The 23,868-nt window shown below is 39.0% G+C and overlaps 1 protein-coding gene across 11 annotated transcripts in view; it reads left to right on the top strand.

Annotated features, from left to right (window-relative positions):
* The window catches only part of Nrxn3 (neurexin 3), a 1,484,695-nt gene that overhangs the window by 648,733 nt on the left and 812,094 nt on the right, over positions 1-23,868 (top strand). For all 11 annotated transcript variants that reach the window (XM_077800321.1, XM_077800320.1, XM_077800323.1 and 8 more), the window contains one exon: positions 18,119-18,238. In XM_077800321.1, the coding sequence (XP_077656447.1) occupies positions 18,119-18,238 (120 nt within the window). The remainder of the gene's footprint in view (positions 1-18,118; positions 18,239-23,868) is intronic.

The raw sequence follows: 23,868 nt of genomic DNA, 5'->3' as shown, positions 1-23,868 counted from the left end.
CTGCTTCTCCAGTTTGCCTAGTGATGCCTCTACTCCAGGACCCTGGGCACACAACAGTCTCCCTGAGGGTGGAGACCCAAGTGTGTTGTTTGAGAAAATAATGGGCTTAAGTATTGATTTACTTCAATGTTCTCTGGGCCAAGAAAGGTGGCTACAGGGTACATGGGAAAGGCATCAGACATAGGCACTTAATTATGATTAGAATTTGAAAACTACTAAACCTGGCTTGCATGACAGAATTGTCTCAGCTCATGATATCACTGAGAGGTTGTGGCAGTTTGTAAGTGACAGAGATCAACAACAACCTATCTTTTTGCATTCAAAGGGCTGTGGACATGAGGGTTTGAAATATATGCCTGAATCTGTTCTGCTGACTCTGGAGACCTATGTACACATTTCTGATTATCTGGGAATTTCTGTGTTATATCCCACCAACATCTCTAATTTTTGTTTTGAGATTTTTGATGGTATTTTGTTACAGTTGAAAAGCAAAGCTCTTTCTGTCTTGACTTTTTAGTTTTTATTTTTTTTCCCATATGAAAGAAATATTCAGGACATATTTAAAATAGAGGCTATCAGTCTCTGTGTGTGTGTTTTTTCCTCCAAACCCACCTCCTTTTTCAATCTAGAGTAGACAGCTGAAAACAGACCATTAATTGCCTGGGGAGGTGCCACAGAAAGGGATTACAAAGTGACACTAGGAAACTGGTGGGTGATCGATACATTCCTCATTTTGATTTTTGTGATGATTTCACGAGTCTACCCACCTGTCTGACCTTACCGAATTATGTAATTTTAAAAATATGTAGTCCGTCATATGTCTATTATGGTTCAATTTAAAAGAAGACATTATACATAGCATTCAACACCAGGTGTCTTATGGGTCCAGCTTGTTAGCCTAAAGAGTTTTTTTGTCTTTAAAGGTCACTAAAATTATTTCCCAGAATCTGGAATACCCATTCTGTTCTGAAAACTTGGCCACATTACCAAGGTCCTTCATCTAAGACATAGGAGGACTGAAGTAGTCAATCATCTTGAAGGCACCTTCTAAATTTCTAGAGTTCCTGTGATCTCCATTTTGAAGGTCACTTCACAAATGTTTTGGAGGTACCTACATTTATTCTGGCAGTATGTCAATGGCATATAATTTGACTGACCCTCCTCTTGCAGGAGATGATGCCTCTACTGATAAAAGATTCTTCTTTCATTGCATCACTCTTTGAAACAGCAGAGAACTGAGGAAATATTCCTTTATAGTAGAAGAGAGAAAGGCTGCTCAATTTTATTGTTTGGGCAAATTACCCATCTAAATTGCACATCACATGATAATGGCCTCCCAAACCCATGTTCCCATTTTCAGAATCTAACACTAATAGGATTTTTTGTTAGGCTGAAAATATTACAATTTTTAAAAAGAATGAAAGAACAATGAGAAATAGACATCATGTGAGAATATAACAAAATTGGAAGGAAAGCTATCACTGGGAAATTCTCCACCTCATAGGACCATAAAAACGACACTGACTATACATAGTGGTGTTAAGGTTGAACTCGATGTTGCTAGAATTTTGTAAGCTTATATAAGACAGCCTAAATCTCATGGCCAAAAAAGGTTCCCTTGAGAAGAGAATTTGCTGGAGTTTCTCCAAAACCTGACTGCTTAAAATCCAAATGACCCCATGCTAGCCTTGCTTATCTCTAGGGAAGTTTCCTTAGCAACATAGCAGCATTGTTAAGTTTCTTGAAGGAATGTGTCTTTAACATTGGTGTAAATCAGAGACTGAAGAAATAGAAAAAGCATTTACATTTGCACAATCCATTATTATTGGCATCTGGGTAGACTGGTGGAATAGCCAGGATAGGAGTTGCTAATTATTCCTTTATCAATGTACATGAAATTGAATATGAAAAGGAGAAATATAGAGGAGACTCTATACTAGACACTTTTCCTATGTTAATTATCCCTCTTCATACTTTATCTTGCAACTTGGAGACAAGACTGAGGCTGAGAGAGATTTAGGCACTTGTCCAGGGTCATGTAGCTATTACCTACTGGAGCAGAAATTTGAAGCTGAAAATCCTGTGTTCTCTCTCAAACCCTGCTGGCTCACTATGGATCACGAGGCATTTGCTTTATCATACCCCTGTTTCCCACCTGGCGTTTTTAATGTACTGGTTTCTATTTCTTAAGGGCACCCTGAAGGTCTTTATGAGAGATTATAAACTGTGTTGTAATCCTAGTGGCCTGTTATCTCTGTGAGCTCCAGGCCTCCAGGACTAGTAGATAATCCTGGGTGGACACACAGAAATCTCAACCTTTCTCTTTTTTTTTTGACATTGGGGTTTATTTTTTTCCTCTAGGCAGCTTTTGCATTGACTGATGAATTTTGTAAGTTGAGTTGATTTGGGTTGAGCGATAAAGAATTCAGTTCTCCAGGACATTTTCTCCTGTGCATGCCTGGAACTTCTAGCTCTTATCTAAATGTCCCTTGAGAAATGTACATGGCATATCCTTGGCTGCACGGAGCTGGCAGGAGTTGGGTTTGCTGAGCCCCCCAACCTCACTCCTGAGCTTGTAGGATTTACACCTCAAGTGACAGTGTGATTTGTTTTCTAAGATAATAATCATTTGATTGTGTCCCTCTTGGTAGCATGAGGGAAATCACATGGCAGTTCAAGTACAGACAGCCTGCCCCAGAGGTCACAGAACGGAAGCACTCATAGTCCAAATTGAGATGCAAGCCTAAATGGTTCATTAAATAGTTTTTAAAGCACAGAGCAAAAGGCAAAGAGAAGTAGATGCAAGTGATGAGCACATTCAGAACAGTGCACCCAGACTACCCTACTTGAACCTTTGGTTACACAGTAGTCATCAGTCTTTCCTGAGGTTGGGCGGTGGGTGTTTAAGAGCTAGAATTGAAGTTGAGAAAGGGATGCAAGCAGTGGGGAGGTATCTTGGGCCATCCCTCTATAGCCTAAATGGACAGAGTAGGTTTGGCCACAGCTGCGGCTGCCAGTTAGCCTCATGACCAGAGGAAGGTTTGATCTTTATGTCTTAAGCAGAGCAAACATGGAGCCAGAATGGGACCAAAATGGGTCTTGCCAAAGGGTTGACCAGTTTAGGTATAGCAGTCATTGGTCACAAACTGTTTGAATTTTGTAGGTATTTAAGGGTAACTTGGTACTGTCATCCCTTTTTGTGGGCAAGTAACTTTCCTATTTGTTCCATTATTTTTATCTTTGCTCATTACACTTGTGCTTTTTTAACTTACTCTCATAGGTTTCAGAGAGTACGCATTTGCTGTCCTATCTTGACATACTTTATGAGCTACTCACCCCCTTTGTTTTTTCTGTTGGCGATAACAAAATTAAATAATCTTCAATAATACAGCAAACACTATAAACAGCCTGGAAAGACATTTTAAGTAGTCTTTTGGCCTAAAACATAAAACACAAAGCTGTCAGCACAACATAAAGTTCCTAATAATCTGCTCCTGGCTGCTTCTCTAGACTCATCTCCTATCTCTCATCCAGATGCCCTCCACTTCCTACCATGTGGAACTTCTCATCGTCCCCAACCTGGTCGGGCTCTCTTAGTCCCTGTACATGGCAGGGAGTGTTCTTCCATGTCTCATCTACCTAGATCACTAGATCCTGCTCATCCCTGAAGGAGCATAATCTTTGCTGTCTCTATAAAGTATTACTTGAATACCACTATCTCTTCCTACCCCAAACCCAAATCAAGGATCACGTGTACACACACATGTACTCCTTCTCTCTACATTCCTAAGGTATAAAGAGCACACACTAGTATTAGAATACAGAAAACACTGTATTAGATCACCTATGTGGCTATCTCCTTCATTAGACTCTAAGTAACTTTGATCCAAGGATGATAATTTTGTTTCCAGGTGTTACCCAAAGTTGAGCATATTATAAATGAGCAATAGTCATTTGATGAGTTATTGAGTTAATGAGTATTTAATAACAAATAAATGAGTGTTATTATGTAACCATTGGGTGGATTTTTTTTTCCTTAGAATAAGGAGGATTTTTACACTTGTCATATTAAAATTCAGTTCTTATGGAGATTATTTCCCCCTCATTTATTCCTTTGAACTCTTCTCCTTCCAATGTACTGTTTATTCTTATTACTAGAATTTTTATCACTAAATGCTTTTGTAATAACAAATAGTGCTAATCTGTTGGGCACATGTACCATGCTGCATATTAGAACTTGTCCTTCTTGTTCCAAGGGTGCTATATCAGTTCACCCTATTGCAGGAATAGTTGCTAGGATTATGGTGCTCAGGGAACAGCCTCAAACAAGATACTTAGATGCAATAAGCATATAACCACCTTCTCTCCCTTTTTCCATGTTAGACAATAGTGTTTGATTCCCAATTTAAATTTCAATTGAAATATCCATAAGCTATTTTTATATGCATTCATATAAATACATGTTGAATGATTATTATCTCTAGGACTCAGACTAGATTTGGCCAGCATCAACTCAAAATCAAGGGGAAATACATTGCCAAAACAATGATGACTCACCTTGAATCCCACTGGGAAATACTGTGTTCTTCCCAGACATTAGCCAGATCAGTCAATGTGAGCTCACTGAATAATCAAATACCCTGATATATAAATTTTCCCTCCCTTAGTGTTATGAGGACCCACATGCCTTTTCTTATCCTGGAATTCCTCTGTTGCCTCACCCATTCAACCTCATTGCCACCTAACCTGAGTATCAATTCAAAGAAACATCTCTAGTTCCTTTACCAGGTTGCTTCCCCAAACCTTCCCCTTTGTTCCTCAGAAGTAGCACTAGTCACATAGCCCTTGTCTGAAGTCCTAACCACCATGGACACATTCATCATGAATCCAGTAGGTGGCTTCCCTATGCTACCTCTTAGACTGTCCAGTTCTCTGAAATGGACAAGGATCCCATTTTAGAGTTTGCGTTTAAAAGCCTACTATGAGAAAAAAAAAAAAAGAGAGAAGGTTTTGGAAAATTGGAAATAGCTTGCTTCTGGGTCAGAGTGTAGAGAAAACTGTGAGGCTGTGTTCTGTCCACAGTGGACCCATGTCAGGTTTGGTGGTAATAGGTCATCTTAGTAGATAGTGATCTGAGGAGACAATATAGCATAGCAATTCAGAATATAAATTCTGTAGCCAATGCATGATCTTGTCCAAGATGAATCGACCCAACAAATTACACAAAGCTCTTTCCTTCAAGTGTGGACCTACCATATATCCTTCAAACTTTTTAAAGTGCCTCACAATTGATCTGCTTAGAATGCCCCTTTCTCTTCCCCACAAACTAGCTTATCACCAACCTTCAAACTTCCTAAGTCCTGCTATTGATTCATTCTACTCTTTCCTATGACAACAAGAAACCATGTTTCACTTCTTTCTGTCTTCAAACTGAACCTCTACTTCTAGCCACAGGAGCCACTGTGAGTGGTCCACAACTGGAGAACCTCTGGTGCTCATGTTACATGTGAAAGATTTGGAAATTAGCAATCACAAATTGACTGAAGTTCATTGAATTATGCATGTGAAATGATTTTTTTCCAAGTAGAATTGAGACCTAGCAATCTGCCAAATTTATAAAAACGGGAAAGTAGTCCCACTAACATATAAAGAAACAAAAATGAATAGAATATCTTGAGGGAATGAGGTTAAGTGAGATACTGGAGGAGAGAGCAGGCTGTTGAAATAAGCGGTGTCTAGGAAATAACCTGGAAAAACTTAAAATACCAAAACAGAGTTGAGAAGAGAAACACAGATTGGCAAAAGACAAATCAAAGATCAAATTATTGTTCATGTCTTATGGTGGGTTCAGGGAGTAATGCATGTGAAAAGAAAGAAAACAGAGGCTAGAACTTTAAGGAAAACTGGAATCAGGTCATACACAGAGGGAGAGGCAGGAATGAGCGGTGGGAGCTTCATATAAAAGTTAAAGAATGTAGAAAACTCTGGAGTGTCATGGTGCTGATGTTGGGAGTGGTGGGTGAAGTTTAATGGTTACCGGACTGGAAGGCTTTGGCAATTTTCAGAGTATTAGTTTTAGTATAGAGAAGTAGAGAGAAAAACAAGGTGCTGAAATATTGTTGGGGTGACTTCGGAAGGCAGGTGAGATCAATGCCCAGAAGTAGTAACTGAGATAAAGTGGAGTCTGAGAGGATGAGCTTCCTGCCGTGGGCCAGTGTACAGTGTCACTGGGAATGAAGAGAGCAAACCAGGCAGAAGAGGCTTTGTGGAGAGGAGGGCTTCTGGGAGTGGGTACCTAAAGGAAAGAGCTTACAGAGAGATGTCTGAAGGTAGAAGAAAGGGAAGGTGATTGTTAAAATAAAATTCCAAAGAAGGAAGAAGATGTGAGAAGATTGAGTCTTAAGGTGAGAGTCCTTACATGGGTAATGGAAGGAAAGCTTTGGTTAAGTTTGTGGATTCAAGGGAGGGATTTCATTCCTGCATTCAACAAGTGTCCCCTAAGTACATAGATACAGAGATGGAAGTTTGAGTCCCAGTTTTCAGGGTGCCTCCAATATAATTAAGAATATAGATAACTGAAAAAAGCAATTTATCAAACCATGAGAGAAACTATTAGGAGTGGTGATCAGGGAGCCAAGGGAGATAGAATGGAAGGTGGTGATAAGAATTTCAAAAGTTTCCCTATGAGTTACAGTATAGGTTGGAAGGGAATGGAACTACTATAGGACAATAGAGACTGATCAAGACTACAATGTCAAAAGCATCCAATTTGGGAATATTTGCCAATGGAGTGTAACCTGATAAAACTCTTTTTGTCCTAATTTCTTTTGGGATATAGATCAAAGTACTTGTAGCTTCTGGCTTCAAAAGTCAAGGTTCATACACCTGTAGTAGGACCGCAGATAACAGTTGGCAGTGTAGAGATTGCTGGACTGGGAGTCAGAAATTCCTTCTAAGATGTAGGACCTTAGAACTTACTTCACTCAAATGAAGCATCTTTCTCTATTTTTCCAAAGTATGGTCTGAAAACCACCATGTTGAACAGTTGAATAGATCTCCTAAACACTCCTGTCCACTTGGAACCTCAGAATGTCACTTTATTTGGAAGTGGGGTCTTTGCAAATGTAGTCAGTCTAATTCACACTGAATTAGAATGAGCCTTATTGGAATGTCTAGTGTCCTCATGAAAAAGAGGGCATACCCAGGAGGATGCCATGTTAAGATGGAGTGAAGATTGGAGTGTCCAAGCTATAACCCAAGGAGCAGCAAGCATTGTCAGAAGCCACCAAAAGCTAGGAAGTGGCAAGGAAATACTCTTACCTCAAGCCTTCATATCCCTGCTGATACCTTGATTTCAGACTCTGACCACTGGAACTGTTAGAGATATGTTTCTGTTGTCATAAGGCACCAAACCCATGTCTCTTTGTTGCAACAACCTCAGGAAATTAATTCAACCTGTATCGGGAATATGTGGGCTTATTAAAATGACATTTCATAAAGTCCATCCCAGATCCTCTAAATCAGACCTCCTGAGACTGGAGCTCTAGAATCTGAATTCTCAACATTATCCATATATGTTGCTTCTAATATTTCAAATGCAAGAAATACTGGCCCATATTACTCTTTGAGAGCTCTGAAAAATCTGAAAGCTAAAATGACAAGAGTATACCAAGAATTTAGGTGACATCCTTTGCTCCCATGAGTGACTTGTGTCACTTGTCATCCTATGTAGATCACAGAGGACTTTATTTTATTAAAGTGGAAAAGTAACCAGATTATTTCCAAAGTACATTACTTCTAAATATTTTTTACGTTCTATGTTCTGGAAGCATTTTAAAGTTAAAAATCTTAGGAGTTTTATTTTTCCAGAAGAGAAATTGAACTCTCAGCAATTTGACAAATCCTTAGATTTCTCTTAATCTTTCTTCCCTGTAATTTTCTCTTTAGGTTTTTCTCTTCTCCCAATTTTTAGCTGCCTTTTTCTTTTCTGCCTTTCTTCATTTCCTGTCCACCTAGAAATTATAACCCTATGTAATGTATACATTGATTTAATAGTTTATATTCTTTATCTTGTGGGTCATGTACAGAATATTTCAATGTGAGGTTTACTCTTTGTGTCTTATAGCTATCTATAGTGCCTTTCTCTGCTGATAGAAGCTTTATAACATAGTAATTAAGGGCAAAACAGACCCAAGTTGTCTGGATTCCATATTTATTACTTATGTGACCTCTGACAGTTAATTGCACTTCTTTCTGTCTTAGTTTCCTCAAATGGATGTTATTGACATTAATATGACCTATGTATCAGTTAGTTTGGTTATGCTGCAGTGACAAATACCTCTCTGAACTTTAGTGACTTGAAAACCAGAGATGTGTTTCCACCCACATTAATATTAATCTAATTCTGCTGCAGTACTATTGCATGTTCTCTTCCTTGCTGGACCCTTACTTGAGGAGCAGCTCCAATCTCTGGCATTGTAGATTCACGAAAAAGAGTAAAGAGCCATGTGATGGCTCTTAAAGTTTCTTCTAAGTTACCTAAGCTTTTTCAACTCACATGTCCTTGACTATGAAGCAAGTCACACAAAATGCCTGACTTATGACCCAGGAAATATAATCCCCCAGAATGGATGGACCTAATAGGAAGAGACTGATTGGATAGAAAATAATGAAACTAATTATGACATTCTTTTGGGGTTCATGTGAGTAATAAATAAGGTAATATGTAAATCACCCAGAAAGGTGTCAAGTGACCAGTGCTCAGTAAGTTGTACATATTATCTATGCTTAGAAGGATCTAATGCAAGTTTGAGAAACTGCAGTTATTTATTCACTTTTGAACTTTGAGAATCTAGTGTGCATATGTTAACTGTTAAGAATTGAGAGGGATACAGAAATGTACATCTTGGACTATGCCTTACAGTTGCTATGTAATCCTACATGAAAATCTAAAGAGAAAGTTGATGACTCAAGCTTACAGGTAAACCACGTGCTCCACCAACAAGGCACCTCTGTCCCTGTTGCTCCTGCTCAGTTTGTGTTTGGGCAATCTCCCAGTGGATTGTTAATTCCTTAAGAGCAGTAGTGTGTGTCTTTTTAACTGTCACAACCCTAGAACTTTACGTAATGCCCACAAAGTAGCTCGTGTGTGCGTGTGTGTGTGTGTGTGTGATGCTGTGGATTAAATTCCAGGGCTTCACACATGCTCAGTACATGCTCTTCCACAGCCCGCTTCTGAACTATTAAACTCATCTTCTTTAGTATAACCTGGAAGCAAGGTGGTATTTTACCTTCTTTAATAAGAACAGTTTCCTTCTGCTTGATGACTCTGGTTTATTGAGGAATTCAGGGTTCATGAATAAAGCAATCAACAGCCTGAAGTTTACCTCTATGCTGTGCTCACACCATTGCACAAAGAGACAAAGCCCGCATATGGATATTAGCCATGTTTTCTAAGGTAGCTGGTTTGCATGCCTTGTCTGCCTGTGGGCACACTTGCTGCCTTTGAGTCAGTTGCATGTAAGTATTTAAAGGGGACAAATACATTTGAATTAAAACACTCTTGCTATAATTTCGTTAATGTTCTGGTTTTAATTTTTTTCAATGTGCTGTCTTGCAAGTTTTATTTTAGTGGGTACTATAAAGAGTTGATATTTCTAGTGAGAAGAAAAGCTATAATTTCTCTTCTTTTTAAACCTTCATACATATTATTTTAGGGAGGAGAAAAATCATCCTTTAGTGAACTAGGACCAGAAAAGAGTAATATGTCTGCTCATCCAGTCTCCTGGATAGCCCGGTTGCATAAACCAACTATTAAGAAGATAAGAGTCTGTCCAGGTGAGAAAACCATTTCATGTGGAACTGCCTCTGTCCACAGTGGGTGATCAGTTAGTGTCATTAAATTTATGAGACCATAGGCCATGTAGTTATCATTCCAAAGAGGCAGGGTGCAAATATCGGTTTTTCCCCATTCTGGCTTTAGGTTTAATATTTTCTGTTGTGGGAAGGAGATGATGCAACCTGAGGATTGAAACACTGTCTGCACAGAACTATTTGTCTTAGAATACTTTCCAAATGGACTGATTATATTTTTATATTTAGAATAGAGTTCCCTTTTTAGAAAGTGGTGATTATTTAGATCTATACAGAGCCTGAAGGGACTATGGGTAAAGAGACTCTATCTCTTAGGTTCTGTCTTGAATAGACCTAATCATTTACTAACAATGGTTATCACATGTTCTCAGAAATCCTGCATGGTTCACAGCGGAGAGCCATATGATGGCCCTCTGAGACTGAGGCCACTTTCTCACAACCTCAGGAGCTGGTCAACTGTCCTGTACAACCACAGCACCTGAACCTGCACTGCACACTGAATGCTAATAGCAGATTACTTTCCACTGTCCACATGGACTTCATCAACTTCAGGCAGCTAATATATAGATGAATGAGAAGAGCATCATCCTGGAGTCAGGAAGCCTACATTCTGGATTTTATTTCCAGAACAATGTAATGGCTTTGTGAACTTGCACGATCACTTGATCTCTCTGAATCTCATCCTAAGGCTGAAGTGTAGCTCAGTGGTAGATCACTTGCCCATGTTGTGCAAGGTGCTGGGTTCCATCCCCAACAACACACACACACACACACACACACACACACACACACACATCTCATTCTAGCAACTAATGTTACCTAGGGTTATTATAACATTTGAGGTTTCTGCATGGAAAACCGTTCTGTGAAAATGATCTTCTGATTTCCCTTGAGAGCAGAATCAGAGACAAAGCCTTGCATCAGGGTATATTTGGGAGTGGATTCCAAAAGCATGACTGGAGGAAGAGGGCGAGTGAGCAGTGCAGGAAGAAGCACTGATGTGCACACTTATCCCCAAGGTTTCTGCGGTGAGCACTGAAGAGGTGGAGAGTTGGAGGGCTGTTGACATTGGGTGCCTAAAACACAGAAGTTGGGGTACCTATCCGTGAGTTTCATCTCCTCATTCTTTGCCAGTCCCCCCGTGGCCCCTGCCCTCACTGAGTTGAGCTTTGTGCCCTGGCGCAGAGAAGGACTGTAGACTGGCCCTGCTTGACATGAGGGACCATCAGATTGTGCCTGAGCTCACAGTAACTGTCACCTGCTGCTGTGTCTGAAATCTGAGGTTGGCTGTGGGGATGTAATGCCAGAAACCAAAGTGCCTGTTGCATGTGCTCACAAATACAGCAATATTTTAAAATGTTCATGTTTATTTCAAACATACACATTTAACTTCTTTTATCTCTATGAACAGATACCATATGTTAGGTCTGTATCCTAGTCTTGCAAATACATTAAGAACAAAACCAGATCATGTCCTACTCTTCATTAGCACCCCAAAATTAGATTTTCTATTTAATGCTTAGAAATATTCTCCCATTTTCTCTGTTTCTTTTTTTTTTTTTAACCCAGCGTCACCTTACTCTTCTTAAATCTCTAGAGTGGACAACCCAGGGTCATAAAGCAACACAGCACAATGAGGACTATTTGCAGACTGACTAGTGTGACCACACATAATTGTGTGACCTGGCAGTTGCAGATCCTGCTCTACCCCTTGGTTTGTAGTGCTGGGGTATATTATACCAGCTTCATAAAATTAAATAAGATCCTGTGTGCAAAGCAGCTGTGCTTGCTCCCTTTACTCCTCGGTTAGTTTCCAAGAAGGCTACATTTTTTTCTGGTTGGGGACAAAATATACATTTAAAAGAAAGATGTAGTGACTTAATTTCATTTAGGGTGTCTGGTATATTTCAACTCCAAATCTGTCTAATTCTTTCTACTGCCAAAATGCACTATGCAACTCTCCTCTGCTTCCCTTCTGTTTCTTCTTCCCCAGTCAACGAATTTGCTTTCATTAATTTATTCATGTATTGCTTTGTATTCACTTATAAATTCATTTACATGTGAGTGTTACTCTATTGAATACATTCCTGGATTTATCCAATTGAGCCTATTGCTAAAACACAGTGTATGTGTGTGTGCTTTCTGTGTTTGTGTGTGTTTGTTTCTATACACAGAGCACACCTTCTTGGTGCAAAGTACTATGCTTAGTGTTTGGAGATCACAAAGGTAGCATATTCTCCTTGAAGGGTATAGATGTTCATGCAAACAAGACCAAACCTACAATACAAGTGAAAAAATTAAGTATTTTCTAGGCCTTTTCATTCATAATTACATATATAATAATAATTATATATATTATGATGTCGGATATTGATTCTTCCTTCTTGAACAAAGAGTCACTTCACAACGAAACAGACTTAAGTTGGAAAGTTATTAGGAGTTTGGGGTGTGGAAGATTCTAGGGCATGTCCTGGTTAAAATCTCTTTGGTTTAATCTCCTTCGTCCTTGAAATCTGTCTTTAGTGCTAGTAAGATTACATAGAAAGACCTAAAGCACAAGAGTATCTTAAATCATCAATAAGGTCTAATTTGTATTATACCACAGATGTACGATCTTACCATAGCAAAAGTCGGACAAGCTCTATTATATGGATGATTTTTTCTTCTAAGTAGGTGTAGAAACAATATCTCCAAAAGACAAATTTTCTTCTGATCTCTGAGCAAATTGCTCTCATCTCTTAAAAAAGTGACTTCATGGAGAGAGATCATTGCAAGAAATCTTGAGACTGTCCTCGGTGCACCACTGCTGAGCAGGCTGTAAATTTGTGGCTTAAGGTAGAGGTTGGGCAGTAAATTGGGGGCAAGTTTCCTTCTCATCCTTGGTGGAGCCATTTATGAATTTGGAAATATATCTCCCCAGATTCACTCTTTTTTGAAATTGAGATGCTCCTTTTTCTTATCTCAGATAAATAGTTTATAAGGCATGGTCTAGAGTGCAGGGGGACTGACTATGCAAGGTAGAAAGGGAGGGAAGGAGAGGGAAAGGAAGCCAGATGTGTGTGTGTGGGGGGGGAGAAAGATTGCAGCAATCCAGCATCATCAGTATCCTCACTAGAGAGCGGGGGCCTAAGGTCCAAATTAACACTGTACTATGAAAATTAGGGGAGCAGTGAACCTGAGGCTCACGTGTCTCAGCTACAGGAAACTGTCAGAAGCTGGCGTAAACTGTGTCTGATGTTGGACAGAAAGGACACAGTTGCTTCAGAGATCCCTTTCCAGAACATTCTAGAAAGTAGCCAATTTCCTATCCCTACTTCCTACCCCAACCACTTTTTCTCAAATACCCAGTTTTATTTTCTTCGTAGAACTCAATACTATCTATACTTATGTCACATTCCTTAATTTGTGTCATGCCCCTCACATTCCCTCAACCCACCCTAGTCTGCAATCTCATAAGGGCAGGCACCTCTCCTGTGGTCCCATGTGTGATCCTCAATTACTGTTTTTTTAAATATATGAGTAGACAGTCTCTGTCACATCCTACCACAGGTCAGTAAGAGTGCTCTCTGCACTCCAAGAGAGTTGGTGGAGGTAAGCCATAGGGAGGGGGGGCTGGGCAGTCTGCGGTGGCATGTTATATTTGGGAGCTCGATGGTGAGTTTGCTTATTCAACCCTGATAAATAGTGGTGGTGTTTTAAGTGAGTTTCAAGCAGAAGCAGGGTCTCCAGGAGGATGCATGTGCTCAGGCCTAACAGCCTGGTCACTGGTCTTTCTCACACCGGCTGGGAGACCAGTGCGAGAGAGAAGACTTTGCAAAAAGCTCATGGTGCCTTGCACCCCTAGTGTAGGAAACAGCCGTACTTCCTGCCACAGGAGGACTCCAGTGAGAACGGATAATCTAGTTGCGGTGCTTTGCCAAACCAGCTTTAAAGATGATATGATGTAACATGTATTGAAAACACATCTTTAAAAATAAGATTGTGAAAAATAAGTTTATCCAAATCAAACTCAACACTTTCTCGATATCTTATGGATTATGAATCCAAAGAAAGAAACCAGAACCTAAAATTTTGTGGGCAGAGAATAAAAAAAATCCTTTTTTCCCACCTCCTTGTCTTCCTCCTCCTCTTTAGTCCTGATTTTTTTCCTCTCCACCCCTGCTTTTCTCACCTGATCTGTTGTCTCTGGGGATGATGCCTGATACAATTTATGGTGCTATGGGCTTAGTAAAATGTGAGTCACAGCTCAGCTAGCCTACTCAAGGGTGCAGGTGGAAAAAAAAGGTAAGTTTTCTCTTTATAAATATCTTTGCTGTTCTTTAAATCTAACACAGTCAATCACTCTGAGCATCTATTTACCATATCATTTATATGTAATATTTTGTATGCACTGTGGGAATTTGGACTCATGTGGAACACATTTTCAAGGGAAATCAAGTCACTGTTCTTTTTCCTCTTTTGCACAAATAGAAAGATGTCAAGGTAAGGCAAAGTGTGCCCCTCCAGGTGTCCCCCTCCCCTGTCCTATCCCCACCCAAACAAGGAAGTTTCCAAATGTTCACTGGCCACTTTTGGAAACAGCCCTATGGCAGATGGAAGGAATTTCTACTCCCTGCATATGAGCAAAACCGTCTGATTTAGTTGGTTGGGTCAGGTCTTAGAAATGTATTGGCAAGCAAATGTTTATCAGGGGTAACTTATAGTTTCACTGTCTAGATTGCTCCTGGGGGGAATGACAAATTTATGCAATATGGCCCATCTGGTTTTAAAAAGTCTAAATAGGTTAGAAATAATTAAAATCCAGTCTACCTTGTGAAGGTGTGTGCATTTAGAAATGCTCCAATATCATTTTTACCTTATATTCCCTTTCTTATCAGCCCAAAGAAGGAAAAATCTGCTCTTATCTGTTATCTTCCTCCTGGTAATCAGCAGTGATTTTTCTCTCAACGTGAACTTTTCTCAAGAATGTTTCATTTTGATTTTATTATTATTTCTGGCTTCTTGAAGAAATAGGACTTTCAGAGAGCTCTTGTGGTTAGGCCAAGAAAACAAGCTTATCCATGTTCTCCTGTTCCTTGGGGAATTAGACCACCTTCCCAGAGGCACAGCTTCTCTCCCATAAGGTGTTGATACCTGGGTTTCAGCCAGGCTGCATTGAGTGCTTTGATGTCTTGCTCCCAGGATGCACTCAAGGCTCTTGCTTCTACGATGGAACAGAATTCAACACTCCACTCCCACAAATTTCTGCATTTCAAAATCATCATCTGTGATTTTGCTTCTTTATTACCTGGAATGAGTATCATTTCCTGGGAAGTTCAGCTAAAGAGTGCAAGATGCTTATATCCATCAGTCTGAAGAGAATCAAAGGATTTCTTGTGCCTGAAATCACCGGGCGGAACTCCTTAAGTTCATTGTTCCGCTGATGGTGCTTCACTGGCTTTTGCTGGTATCTGCCAGGGGACATCTTCCCTGGACCACATCCTTCTGCTCTGAACACGTAGCAGGTTGTGTGTGTTCCAGCCATCAACTGGCAATGCCTCTTGTATCACTTATCAACCCAGTTTCCTGGGCCACAGATCAGCTTTATTCCTTCTATTTTCCTGGATTTCCTGCTGAATGTAAAAAATGACTTTTTCTCTGGAAGGAAGTGTAGAGCATTTGGCTTGATTAAGGATAAACATTAGTTCCGTTCTTGTAGATACTGAGAGTCTTACAAAAGCTCGGATTTATTTGCTTATCGTTTGAAAATAAATACTGAGTAATGTTGCTTGCCATTTAAACAGGATAGGTGCAGCTGTTTTTCCTACTCTTAATGAGAATTATTGGTGTTTGGAGGTATTAAATGTAACTAGTAGTAATTTTTTTTTTCATTTCTAATCAAAGACCATCACATTCTAAAGATTTATAGTCAAATATTTGTTTTAGAAGACTTTTAAACATTTGCTTAAATCAAACCCTGTGGACATTTCCAGGATACTGTATGTGTTGAGTTCCTGTATTATGTTAACATCATTTAAAACACCCTTGAAAGATGCAAAACTTGTTTTACAACTCCAGTTAATATGATACTTACATAGTAGTGTCCCCAAACCAACCGTGTTTGTGTTCATGATTCTCCCTTTTATCTTGTCTGTAATCATAAAAATTAAGGGATATGCAAAAACTTGCCTGAACAACAGATGCTATCTTGGAGAGATGTTTTAAATAGCCTGTATCTGTAGCAGTTCTGCCTCCGTAGCCAATATTCTCTTCAGCCTTCTTTACTCTCTTCTTTCTTATTCAGGCATTTGCATGTAGAACAAAGAAAAGAAAAGCATACAAACACAAAGGCAGATTTGTTTGTTCTGAGAACATCTGTTCTCCTTGTAAAGCAACCACATGATGTGGTCCATTTTCTTCAGATGCCCTCTTGGTTTGCATTTGTAAAGCGACTGCTCCATCAGTCTTAAGACTGGAATTTAAAGATACTCCCTAATGTGTTGAAATGTAGGGAAAATAGGATAAGTTTTAAATTTTAGGTGATAGTCAGATAAGCATCCTCACAAAGTAAGAGAAGCTGAGGTTGACTACAATATGGTTTATAATAGAATTATTTTCCCTAAAGATTCCTTGAATGATTTCATGTCGTCATTTGGAGTATATTGGGTCCTCTTTACATTTCTTCAATGAATGCTTAGAATTCTTCTTAACTTGGATTTCACTTGAGGTGTGTATATATTCTGAAAAATTTTAAAGATAAATCACTAGCTGTAAATATTGTAATTAAAATATATATTTTTTCATTTTAAATGTTTGTTAATTTTTTAGGAGAATTTCTCCCAAGAAATACTACCATAATCTTAATGACCAGCAAAAATTCAAATACTCATTACTCAAAATCAAAAGGATCAGTTGAAAATTACCTAGAGATTCTACCCAAGAGATACTCCTTTTTTATTTCCTAAATAGTATATAATACCTTCAGTCTTTGGGATAGATGAGTGGGGACTAGATAGTGAAAGATATGTAAAGCTTCCAAAATTACTGAGATAAATGTATTAAATTTTATCAATGTTTACCAAAAATCTCCCATATACTCATTACGTATTCAAAAAGCAGGTATCCTCAGCCAAAGTATCTCAGACACATGGTATCTGTAAAGATACATTGGCCATTTATATATTCCATACTTAAATCACATTCAGAGGTAGGGCTTTCTGTATGTTGATTTATTAATTCAGAAATATTTAATCAGCATCTTTCTGCATGGGCTTAGTTATCCACTTAGAAAGAAGAAACTTGGTCTAAATCCTGGGATTCCAGACAATGTTCTTTGTGAAATTTCCATCTCAGTTTAATGATGACACACATTCTCATGTAACATGACAGTTTTTCTCCTTGTTCACTGGATTGTTTTAATGCCTCCATGTCTCCATCTTTTGCACCCAATTACTACAATTTTCTCTTGCTCCTGATTCTTCATGGTGTGCACTTGAATTTCGTCTTGAGCATCCTGAACATAGATCTCTTGAGACAACTTAGCTTATTCTTTTCCTTACTGGAAACATTCTCTTGACCTAAAAAGGATCATGTTTGAATTTTATGTTATTTCATGTTGTAAGTATTTAGATCTTTTTGGAGGAGGATGAGCAATGAGATAAGTCTAGGCCCCTTCACATTCCCTTCAGGAGCATTATTTATAATGGGGGGGGGGTTGACATTATTTCTATGATGCTGTTTACAGTGGTGATTTCTGTGGTCACTGACTTCTGAAGCACCCTGTGGTTAATGGAAATGTCATGTTAAGGCCGTATATGTTACAGAGTTCTTTTCTCATCCGATTGGTGGGTATTTCCTAGAAGCCAGACTGGTGCATTATGCCTAAATCACCAAATGATTCTAAAAATAATTATGATGAATTTCCTGTATTTTCAAGAAATTCATTTAGAATCTATTATTTTGAGAAATAAAGGACAGCTGACTATTGATTCCTATGAATCATCTCTTAGAGCCATTGGTACTGGAAAACCTTGTATCTATAAAGGAGGGAACTTATTTCTTTTATTACTTTGTGATTGTCCTTTCAGTTTGAATGGAGACTTTTGCTCCTGGGGACCTTTATGGAGGATCCTGTTGGATCTATGGGAGGGACACAATTCCTTGAATACTCATGGGTCATGTGCACCAGTGTGGCTTTGACACCCCTGATGCTGTGAGCACTACTTGGAGAACTGATTCTGACTCTGGCCCTTACCACCATCCTTAGGCAAAGGACCTGAGACCCTGTATGCAGGGCAGAAGCTCAATGACAACGAGTGGCACACCGTTCGGGTGGTGCGGAGAGGAAAAAGCCTAAAGTTAACCGTGGACGATGATGTGGCCGAGGGTGAGTGCAAATGTAACAGAACCAGTATTTCTTTGCTCTTATAGACGTCCTCTGTCATTCCATCTTTTAAACCAGAGGCTAAGTACAAGTCAGAAATCATGTTCTCTGTAGACACAATCAGGCAAGGCTAAGAAACAATTTTCCTCTGTATTTTTTTAAATTCCCCTTTCATCAATCTGTATTATAGAATTTATCTCTACTACTAATATTCTTTATTTTGGGGTCTCTCTCTGTAGGCACAGAACATACAACTGAAGGACAGATGTAGGGTTCTATGGATCCTTCTAGAATCCAATAATTTAAATGTCACTTATCAGTCATCCTTCAAGTGCAAACTCCTTCAGTTGGTGAACAGGTTGTACTTAAGAAGAGGGAGGGAGGCTGGGGTTATGGCTCAGTGGTAAAGCGCTCACCTCGCACATGAAAAGCCCTGGGTCGGATCCTTAAAACACATAAAAATAAATAAATAAAATAAAAAGTTATAAAAAAAATTTAAAAAAGAAGAAGAGGGAGGTAGATAATCTGGTGTTCAGAATATTTTAGGGACATGTAAATATCTAGCACAGTGCATGATATTTAGGAGTTGCTGAACAAGGTTCCGTTTAATGAATTATTCATTTATTTAATCATTATTGCCTGAGTACTTATTTTGTACCCAGAACTGTTTTAGAAGGAATTTGGAATATGGTGATATAAAAAACAGGTGAAATTTACATTTAGGGGGCAATGAAGAAATGAATGAACCCATACATATGTAAAGGAACATTTAGCAGCCCACACAACACAGAAGCAGTTCCTGAGAGCCTCTTGCATGTCAGCAGTGTGCTCAACTTGTAGACAATAAGAAGGTCGTGCAGAGCTCGCCTGTTGCCTCAAATAGTCAATCAATCATGTGGATTAGATAGGACTCTGGTGTTTGAAAATGGAACAAGAATATATCATGAGATTCTAATTTGGATGGGTATGATTATAACTGTCAATCAGAAGGGAAAATGACTGACAGGGATGGGGTGATTGGGAGTTCTTTATGAAAGTAGAGATCTTCAGCCCAAATTTGACAGGTGGTTGTAATTGATGAGGTCTAGGGTGGAAGAGAAAAGGCACGTTCAAGTGCTGTTTTACACATTTTCCCCCTGTAAGTCTACACTCTCCTATTCCAGAGCAGTACACAGTAGATAGAATTCTTGTCTATTTGGTAAAGAAAAACTCGAGTAGTACTAGGAATTCCATGGAACACTGCTGGCATCTGGTCTGGGCCCTGACACTAATTCTGCAGGGTGTTGGGAAAGTTACTCCCCATCCCTGGACCTTGACAAGTACAATCAGAGACTAAGCCATCTCTACAGGGCCTTCTGTGGATAAGACCGCCAGTTAGTCAGGAGCCTTGGGGTTTAAAACAATCATTGCCATTAAATTGCTTTATGCCTTTGGGATAGATATACTAATCCTCTTTGTCTTCATTTCCTCATTTTGAAACTTGAACTTCTGTTACTTCTAAGGTTCTTTCTAGCAAAAATGTTCTGCGATTTTGATTCCTATAATTCAATTTTATATTCATAAGCCTGAGTTTCTATATTTCTGGAGTCAGGAATTATAGTGAAACAGGAGTGTAGGGGTGTGTGTATGTAGGTTGAGAAAACCTGTCTGATTGAGGAAGAACAGCTAGCATGTAGGCATTAGACACTGTGTTGTCTATCTTACATGTATCAGCTCCTTTAATCTTTTATAATTCAGCATGGTCTTTCAAAATAAATGTTCATATTGTCAGAAAGGTAACATGAAATTTAGAGTTGGATAATTAAGCTTCAAATCCATGTCTTCTTGATTCTACCTCCAACCCATTGTAAGAAAATGATTTATCTGCCAGGTGTGGTGGTGTATACCTGTAATCCCAGCAGCTCCGGAGACTGAGGTAGGAGGATGATGAGTTCAAGTTCAGATTCAGTAATTTATCGAAGTCCTAAACAACTCATGCAGATCCTGTCTTTGAATAAAATATAAAAAAGGGGTGGGGATATGACTCAGTGGTTAAGTGCCCCTGGGTTCAATTCTTGTTACCAAAAAGAAAAAAAAAAAAGATTTCTTTTTGAATACAGGAAAAGTGGAAAGAATGGGCAGGACTCGGGTGGGGAACACATTTTGGGAGGTAGACACATACCAACTCTCTCCCCCCAAGGGAAACAAAGGCAAACAGAACCACAAGTGTATAATCATTGTAGTTATACACAGACATCAGTAGAGAAAATATTGTTTTACGTAGAAAGCATTGGTCTATGTTCCTGAGGATAACTTAGCTTTCTGAAATGAATGTAAGAAATGTGATGCAAGAAAAAATGGTTATACTGTTTAGAATGTGCAGTCAGCCTGCATTAGTTGTCCCAGAAATTATCACAAACCATTAGTGCAGGCAGGAGCACACAAAAGCTCTGGCGGTAGTTTGAACAAACAGCCCTTGCTAAACTGGGCTTGGCTGATTAAATCCCAGTGAGGAAATTCACAGCATATTCTGAATATCAGCCACTAGATGGCACCCTCACCCCAATTCTTGCCCTGAGTACTTTTCATTTTCCTTGGGAAATGCACACCCTGAAAGCTTCAGGAGCAGCAGAACTGAGGGGACTGTAATTCCCTCTCTCAATCATAATTCTTTGATAGAACGTTTGGAAAAAGGTAATTGTAAATTGTGCTTTCTGTTGCCAGTAATAATTAGAATGCAGGGCTAAACCAAGGAATGCCCAGGTCATGCAGCCATTGGATATTTGAAATTAACCAAGCTCCTTCACTTTCAGCCTTACCCCCTAATTCACTGGCGGTGGAACAAAGCAGCCACGAGGATGGAGAGATTTGGGAGAGGAAAAGAGTTATTTTGCTTATGAGCTGTAACCTTGGGTTGCTTTTTTCAGTGATAAGGGGTTTGGGAATTTTAATTTTAGTTTATGGAAGTCATAAAATCAGGCAATGAAATTAAAATACCACACAGTCCCCAGGTTATTAAGTGGTGTCTTATTGGCTTATTTAGTAATTGCATTCATGCTGTTTAAGATCCCCCAGAGTGCCAAATTTTCAACTACTTTATATAAATGATGCAAAGAATAGACCAGACTCATAAGAAATCAAAAGCAAAGAAAGAAATAGTCCTCAACCTGGTGTTTTTCATTTATTATAGTGTAATTGTGTTCTCAGAAAGTATTAAGTTCAGTTGACAGTTAATAAGGATTGATTGATTGATTGGGCTGGATTTCTATTATTAAGAATAAATTAAAAGAATACCTCTGTTGGGTTATACCTCTCAGAATGGGGACCTAATGAACTACCCATTCCACCCAGAACTTCATGCTAATATAAAAATTCACCCCTTTGTTTCACTACTTTGCTTCAAGTTGATTTCTCTCTCTGTCATTCATGCTGTAAAAAGTCGTTTTTGGTTTTTTTTTCAGAGTTTTCCATTAAAAACATGTTCCTTGTGTTAATAAAAAGCCTGATTAAATAGGATCGGGAAATGTTAGGTCAAAAATCATGAAGTTCTGTACTGCCAAGACTTACTTATGAGGAACTTTTAATGAGCTAATGTACATTGCTAATCATCAATAATTAAATATGCAGTATTTGGCAAATGTATTTGGCTCCAGAAACTTTTTTTTTTAATAAAGCATTTTATAGCACACACTCTTCAAAAGTGCTGAGATCATGGAGAAAGACCAGGGGAGCTAGAGAGTTGAAGGGAAATATGACCTTCATTTTAATTTCTCTTCCTGTGTCTTGGAGTCCGGGGAACTCAAGGTACTTCCTCTCTGCTTTTCCTATTATTATTATTATTATTATTTGCTAAGCCTTAATGTTGGCCAGGAACCTCATGAAGAAATGAAGATATAAACTCTGACCCCTGTGAAGACATCCCAAATACAAGCTCCTGCCTTTCAGTATAGGGATTCTTGAAGTAGTCAGGCCTCTGCAGAATACTAGAGGACACATGGAAGATACCCAAAGTGGTCCCTATTTTTTTTAAAAAAACTTGCATTTTCAGAAAAGAGCAAATTAAATAAGTAAATAAGTGGGAAATGGTTAAAACATTTCAGAGAAAGAGGAAAAAACCCTGCTGTTTCATTTAGTAATAGCTAATGATTTAAGTCCTATGTACCATTCTAAGTACTTTCTATGAATGGATTACGTTTATCCCTGGGCAACTTCTTACCTAATTCACAAATGGGAAGTGAGGCAGACAAAAGTTAGGTAACTCTCCTCTGGTAGCCCAGTTAAGAACTTGTGGAGTTAGAATGGAAATCTATGCTGTACAGCTCTTGAATTCATATACTCATCCACTATTTGCCATGGCCTCCTGGGGAGTTACATCGTGAACCTGGCCAATAGTTTCCAGAGGTTTATGTTCTTCATCACTCCAAGGATTGATCTGCAGACGGTTTCTTGGCTGTCTGTGAAATATGGAAGTGAATGTGTGAATAGGAGCCAAGACAATGAGGCTGCTTTGGGGGAAGTTGCTGAATGTATTACTCCTGAATCAGATGGAATGGCATTGTGGTGCTTGGCCATGGGGAAGGAGTGTGGACTCATTATAATAGTTCCTGCATGGAAACTTCACCTGCTAAATTCTACCTGCCGCTTTTCTTGGATAATGGTGTTCGGGAATGAGTCGGATTTTTTTTTTCTTTTTAAATAAATACACGATGGTATACTAGTAAAGATGTGGGCTTTGGAATTTACACACCTGGGTTCAATTTGAGGGTCTCCCATTTACCACCTGTTTGATCCTTGATCACATTGCTTAACTTTTGTAAGCTAAAGGCCATCACCTCTAAAGCAAGATGATGATACCTATATACAATTTTATTGTAATAATGATGTCTGGGAGGAAGCACTTAGTGCAACGTTTGGTGTACAGGGAATAGTCAGAATCTTGGCTTCTCTTTGTTATCTTTCACCCAAGTTACTTCTCTGCCCTCCAAAATTTGAAAACAGCTACGATGAGGTATGCATTTATTTATTCACTCCTGAAGTGGAAGGGAGGTTTATTGTACAGACAGGAAGATATAAATGAAGGGGTTCCAAGTCACTAAAATGGATTAGCTGACACACATAGATTTATTTTTAAATATTTGGTTAGACCGGCACAGGTTTCAAATTCGAAGCATTTTTTTTTTATGCTTTTGCTAGGTGTCCCAGACTTTTTTGTTTATTTGTTTTTTAATCATCATCCACAGAGGAGTGAGTTCCATTAGCAAGTACTAGAGCCAGTACCTCTTTAAGTTTGGCCCTACGTTGCCTTTTCTCCTCTCCTCCCTGGCTCAGATTTGAAGCTGCGCTCTGAGTCACCCTAGACTCTGACTCAGGCTGTGTTCCTGGGCTCATCCTGGGATTTCCTTCTCCCTTTCTTGGCTTCTGTCCCACATATCCAAGCCCTTGCCCAGGCCCTGGCTCAGTCTCTCTCCATTTTCATTCCCAATATGTTTTGCTTTATACCACTGATTTTCTGGTGAGCAGAATTTCACAAGCTCGCAATGTCAGAATTTCCTTCACAGCTACCAATTGACTTGAAAATTGTCTCTTTAGATTTCTTTTAGAAGCCAGGGATCTAGCTTTTTGGATTACCATGAACCACCATTCTTACTTCTTAG

This window comes from Urocitellus parryii, chromosome 6 (assembly GCF_045843805.1).
Source record: "Urocitellus parryii isolate mUroPar1 chromosome 6, mUroPar1.hap1, whole genome shotgun sequence".
Lineage (NCBI taxonomy): Eukaryota > Metazoa > Chordata > Mammalia > Rodentia > Sciuridae > Urocitellus > Urocitellus parryii.
Note: the sequence above shows the minus strand (reverse complement) of the source record. Positions and strands in the feature narration are given on the sequence as shown.